Source organism: Nicotiana tabacum, chromosome 13 (genome assembly GCF_000715075.1).
Source record: "Nicotiana tabacum cultivar K326 chromosome 13, ASM71507v2, whole genome shotgun sequence".
Classification (NCBI taxonomy): domain Eukaryota; kingdom Viridiplantae; phylum Streptophyta; class Magnoliopsida; order Solanales; family Solanaceae; genus Nicotiana; species Nicotiana tabacum.
Window position 1 is genome coordinate 134,796,064 of NC_134092.1, and position 6,455 is coordinate 134,802,518.

The window sequence follows — 6,455 nt, forward strand, 5'->3', positions numbered from 1 at the left end:
ATTGTATACTTCATTCTATCCGGTCGTTAAGGAGTGTTGCTAGACGTCACCCTTGATTAGTATATTGATGTGATCAATTTACTATCGGCTTAGTATTGAACCTATGGGGTCGCACACTAATGAGTGTTCTGATCTTTGCTAAAGGATTAATTATTTTATTATTTGATAATTAAATTAAAGAATTTAATTAGTCGAATATATTAAATTATTAGTCCAAATGAAATATTATTATATTCTTTGCTAGCACAGAGGATATAATTAATATTGTGAACAAATTGAAGTTTTCTATTTGGAATACAACAACAACAAGTTTTCTATTTGGAATACAACAACAACAACAACAACAACAACGACCCAGTATAATCCCACAAGTGGGGTCTGGGGAGGTTAATATGTACGCAGACCTTACCCCTACCCCGAAGGGTAGAGAGGTTGTTTCCAGGAGACCCTCGGCTCAAAAAAGCAATAGGAGATGATATATTAGTACCATAAAATGCATAATAAAAATAACAACAATATATAAGAGATATGAAATACAGAATACGAAATAGATGGCTGGTATAGTAAAACTAGAAGGTAAAGCCCTGCATCAATAGACGACCAATGACATTCTTAGTCTAACTCCTAACTGGATAGTCTCACTCTATTGTGCTGTAGAAATATTCACACTCTCCCCTAACCTACAACCTTAATGCTCGATCTCCATAATTCCCTATCAAGGGTCATGTCCTCAGTAATCCTAAGTCGCGCCATGTCCTGTCTGATCACCTCTCCCCAATACTTCTTAGGTCGTCCTCTACCTCTCCGCGTGCCCACTACAGCCAGTCGCTCATGTAATATATATAATATAAGTTATTATTGATTTATATAAAGGTTATATATAATATTAATTTATTCTCCAATTTGGAATTGGAATTGTAAAGATGTGAAAGTCCAATTGGACTAAGTAGCGTTCGACACTTCAATCCCTTTGAGAATGGGATTCGAATTTTTATAGAAAATTCCATCAAGTTTATTTTTGGAATAAATTTTTACCCTAAGTAAATCTTTACCTCAACCAAATAGGAAAAAGGGTTTGTAGGTGACCCTATATAAAGGGTGATGAAGAAAATTTGCCGCATAATTTTAATTCTTGAGAAGAAAAACACTTTGTGAAAGTGAGAGTACAATACAAAGCCAAGAGAGAAAATACAATTACAAGAAAAGTGTTTCTTGTTCTTCTAATTTGAGTTGAGATTTTTGAGAAAAATTTCAGCACAAGTTTTTCGTTCAATTTGTTCGCGGGTTTCGTTGATCAAAGAGTTGATAGCAAGGATCAGTCTCGGTGTGGATACGCATAGAGTCTTCGCACTATCGAAGAATTTGAAACGAGACTTTCTTCACCAGGTACGTCTTAGATCCGATCTATTGACATGTAAATAAATTTTTAAACACGAAAAGATCTGCCTAGGATTGTTATTGTTTTCCGCTGCGTGTTACGAACACCTATACGCAATCCTACAATATATATATATAGAGGTACGAACTGAATTTTGCCTTATATGTACAGTAAAATTTTCCCGCGAAGAGCGTTCAAGTGAACCCCCTTCCGCCCCTAAATTCCCCCTGAGCGTCATATACATGAGACTAAGGAATTAGTTTTTCTTCCAATAGCTCGCTCTTTACAAACATGCTTTAAGTTGTAGCATGACTAATGTTTTCCTGATTCTTGACTGATTTAGAAAGCATTTAATCTTAAACTTAATTTGGAGATTTGCCAATTGTCATGGAACAAGACCAACCATATTTTGCAATACTAAAAAAGATGATAACAATGAAAAATAATACTACAACAGATAACAATGGATTTGGTATTGGTTACCTGCATGACATGTTAGTTACATATTTCCAGCTCTATTAACAAATGCTGTGCACATTGAACTTATCAGGCTGTTGGCAGCAAAGAGGAAGTGAGATACCTTTTATGGATTAGGTTAAGCAGGGCGCGCAGAATTACTTACTTTTTCCAGAAGATGGAAAAAGATATTCGGATCAATTACCTCTTCACCAGAATTGTAAAACTTATCACTGTTGAACTCTACTGCACACATACAGCTGCCTGCATCTTTTACTATTTGGCGACTACGCTGTCTGAACAACAAGAAGGTTACACATGGATTGGTAGTTTGAAATTGGGAGATTACAGTTATTCAAACTTCAGAGATATTGATCTTTGGACGCGATACACTACTTCAATGTATTTTGCTATTATTACTATGGCAACTGTTGGTAAGTTTATTCGGATTTCATTTCAAGTTTATTAATTTTCTAAAGACTTTCTATAGCAATTTCATCGTACTGATATTTGAGATGTTTTTTGATCTTACAGGTTATGGAGATATACACGCAGTCAATTTGAGGGAAATGATATTTGTCATGATTTATGTCTCCTTTGATATGATTCTTAGTGCTTATTTGATCGGTAACATGACAGCTTTAATCGTGAAAGGATCAAAAACTGAGTGATACAGGGATAAAATGACAGATCTATTGAAATATATGAACAGAAATAGACTCGGAAGAGACATACGTAATCAAATAAAAGGTCACTTGCGATTACAATATGAAAGTAAATATATTGCTGTTCTCCAGGACATTCCAATCTCAATCCGCGTCAAGGTAAATATATGAAAGAAAAATTTTGCTTCCACTTTTATTGCTGATGCATATTATATTGCATTAAAATGTTAGTGACAAATAATTCCAATTTTTTTTTGGCAGATTTCGCAGAGTTTATCTCAGTCTTACATAGAAAATGTTCCTCTTTTTAAGGGCTGTTCCTCGGAATTCATAAGTCAAGTTGTAAGTAATTTCTTTTGGTATCATTCATTCAATCCTTCACAGAAAGTTCATAGTGTATGGCCTTTGAAATGCAATGCTTCTTCACACCTTTCTGCTTGCTTTTGACTGCGCTACAATTGCAATTGAAGAAAACTAGATGACTGCATATTTACTGATTTGGGGTACTGTTGAATTTTGGCAGGTAACCTCGAGTCCACGAAGAATTTTTCCTCCCCGGAGAAGTGAAAATGGAACAAGGGAATGTAGTAGACCAGCTTTATTTTGTCTGTCATGGCGTTCTGGTACGACGTTCTACAATCAATTACACCTGTTCAGCTCTTTATGTTGCAACACATTTTATGTCCTACCATATGTTTACATTGGTTTCCACAATTACTCATTGTGTTTTTGTTTAATTCAGGAGGAGGTTGGTATATAGTGGCACTTCTTGAACCTAACAGCTCATTCGGAGATATTTCCATTGTTTGCAACCTTCCTCAACCATATACAGTTCGTGTTTGCCAACTTTGTAGGCTCATACGTATTGATAAGCAGTCATTTTCCAATATTCTGGAGATTTATTTTCATGATGGAAGAAGAATCTTGAGTAATTTACTACAGGTAAGGGAAATGAGACTCAACCTTACTACTGCAAATTTAGAAGTCGTTTTTTCACTCATATAACTATCTGGTTTAGTTCATCAACAACGAGATCAATTTACTTACAACAATACGATACTTAGTTAACATTCATAAAAAGCATCTAATGAATTATGAGTTCGACCCGTCCCATACAATCCACCTTTTTTCTATCTTGGTATGTGTAGCATAATAAAATGGCAAGGAACAAACTTCTGAATTAGCATCCTGAGATTCTAATTTTCTTGACTGGTTATTATAATTCCTAGACTGTAACGGCCAAAGAAGCAAAGAATCCTCTGCTGGAAGATTAGAACAGAGCAAGCTACAAGACCAAGCTGCAGGCAGTAATCGAAGAGCAGCCAAGTTCATGATCAAGTTCATTGCTCTACGCAAACAACTATGGTACTATGAGAACAAATCTGCTCTCTGGTTTAAGATAAAAATAAATTTGGTCATTCACGAATTTTTTTCAAACACCCTAAACAATAGAGAAGACAGAAATATAATATATAAGAAACCAAATAGAAATGGTAATTCAATGAAGAATTTTCTCAAACACCTAAAGAACAAAAGCCATTGATATACAGATAAAGATGAATCAAAGAGATATAAAAGGGATACTCACCAGAAAATACGATTGATGGAAGAAAACACACTCAAGTGCAAACTTAAGAACAGGAGGAGATAGAGAGCAGATGTTCGAGATGGCGCTAGAGACGCAGGTGTTACTTCTCCGGAAGTGTTAGATTGAGGTGAAAAACCATAATAGGTAAAACGAAAGGGGGGTTTCAGTCACTTATTTCCCGGTACAAGTGAGAACATGAAATAAGTTGATAACTTAAATGAATACATTTAGGAACCAAAAGTTTGCAAGCGATAGACAGTACTTGAGGTCCTTACATGATCTCCGGAAAAAAAAAAAGTTTCTTGCATACATAAGCAAATATTAAATAAGTGATTTCGGAGAGATCAAACTTTCTGTATAAGCAATTCCATCATGAACTTTAAAATGCTCGGGCCAGAATCCAACTGGACCTGTGGACGTCCTAAGTGCAGTATGTCCAAATGTAGCCATACGGTCGGTCCTAGGTGAATTTGCTAAAATCTCAAATAAATATAGTAGCACTTCACCATTTGCAAATCTATGTTTAAATTTAGCATATGCAATATTGCTGAGTCGTATCGTAAACAATACAGTCCAAGATTCTTTGACTCCATAGTCTTTCATTACCCACAACTTAAAAGTGCCCCATCCTTGATGTTTATGAGTAGAAGAAAAGCAAAGCATTCCTTCCACTAATGAAAGGCCATAATAAGACAACACACCTTCATTAGTTATGTGCATTTGCTCTAGCAAAGGTATCTCTCCGTACACCTCATTTGAAGAATTAAATGAAACCAAATGATAAGTTCTTGCTACTGTCATACCAAGCCAATGAAATGCTCCATGAACAAATACCATAGGATCCGTATACCAATTGTCATTTAGGTAAGGAAAAATCGGAAGTTTCCTTCCCCGCCCAGGGCAAATGGCAATGGTAGTTGGACGGTACAAAATATTTCTCCAAGAACCACTTTTTAGCGAGAGAACTTGAATGGAGTGTCCTCCTTTAAGCACGGTCCACTTAAGGAGCTTGTACCCATCACTTGTCGCGTCACATCCGAATCCGATCATAGTCCACCTCTGTGTAAATTCTGAATGGGGAAGAAGTGTCGACTCTCTTGTGGAAGGGTTCCATAGATAAAGTTGTTGATCAAATGTACTATAACTATAAAATCCGAGAACAACCAACCCATTGAAACTACAAAATAATTGGCCCTCATTTGGTTTGAAGGTTGAAGGGCAATCGAGTTCTTGTACATACTTTGAAAGACATGAATTGAGTTGTTGTACATTCGATAAAGGAGAAGAATAGAAGCTAAATTTGATGGTACGTTCCATATCACCCCAACCAGGCCATGACTGGCAAACAAGAAGTTTCTGGTTATTCTTGGTGAGATGCTTCAAATTGAAGTAAGGATCAGAGATTAATGCCTGCCAAGAGTTGGAAACACATTTGAGCTGAAGCAGAGACTGTACGGGTAACCTGCTGAGGATTTCCATAATTATAACGTCTTGGAATTGAATTCCAGTGGCCTAGATAGGAGAAGGCAAGCGCTTTAGTAGTTCACAGGTTGAAGCCATTAGTGTTTAGGGCGGGCGGGAAGCACACGCACAACAAGAACAAATATTAAAGAAAGAAAGGTAAAGAAACTAGCTTAGTGTGAAATCAGAACTAACCTGATGATCAACAATATCCATCTGCTTTGACGGCTTCACAACTCTCTTCCCTGAAATTAATTAAAAAAATGTGGTCAGCCCTTTTCATGTAGACGATAAAGGCGCGCGCACACACAGAAAGAGAGAAACATATACCTTTGCGAATTCGTACTGATTTCTTCTGCAGCTGCTGCTGTTGGCATCTACGAAGATTTGCCATATTTGGAGTTTCCCTATTGAAAAGATTAGCCTTTTTTTGTCATCTTTGAAGCTTCTCTATTTGCTTCGATTTGAAAGCTACGGCTTCTCTTCGAAAAGATTCGTCTTTTATGGAACTGGAAATGGTTGCTAAGGTTTCTCTTAAGTAATTTTGCAGACGCTGGATGCTAGTAATGAAAATGCTGCCGGAGAAAGAAAAAGTAGCTTAAGATTCTGACCATGGATCTAAAAGAGGGCGGACGCGGCTGGCTAGCGTTTTAGGAGAATGAGAGTGAAAGGAGAGGCGCAGAAAAAGGAAATGAGCTCATATACCTTGGCTGAAGTGTAATCTCCGCCGTTCGATCGTTCTGCTCAGGCCGAGCCAGACGTGTGCGGAAGATTCTGGCTCAAGTATATCATTAGTATATAGATTAGACAAGCAATAAAAGTGTGAAGTTAATAAACATATATTTTTTTATTAAAAAAAAGCATAATAGGTAAAACGAAAGGGGGTTTCAGTCACTTATTTCCTAGT

At 36.7% G+C, this 6,455-nt stretch overlaps 1 protein-coding gene across 1 annotated transcript; it reads right to left on the bottom strand.

Moving 5' to 3' along the window:
• Nucleotides 1-4,274: 4,274 nt before the first annotated feature.
• Nucleotides 4,275-6,228, bottom strand: LOC107791073 (F-box/kelch-repeat protein At3g23880-like). The gene is made up of 3 exons (XM_075228582.1): nt 5,879-6,228; nt 5,744-5,793; nt 4,275-5,599 (listed from the first exon to the last, which is right to left on the bottom strand). Exons 1-3 carry the CDS (start codon nt 5,940-5,942, stop codon nt 4,409-4,411), a joined length of 1,305 nt encoding a protein of 434 aa, XP_075084683.1. The 5' UTR covers nt 5,943-6,228; the 3' UTR covers nt 4,275-4,408.
• Nucleotides 6,229-6,455: the final 227 nt, after the last annotated feature.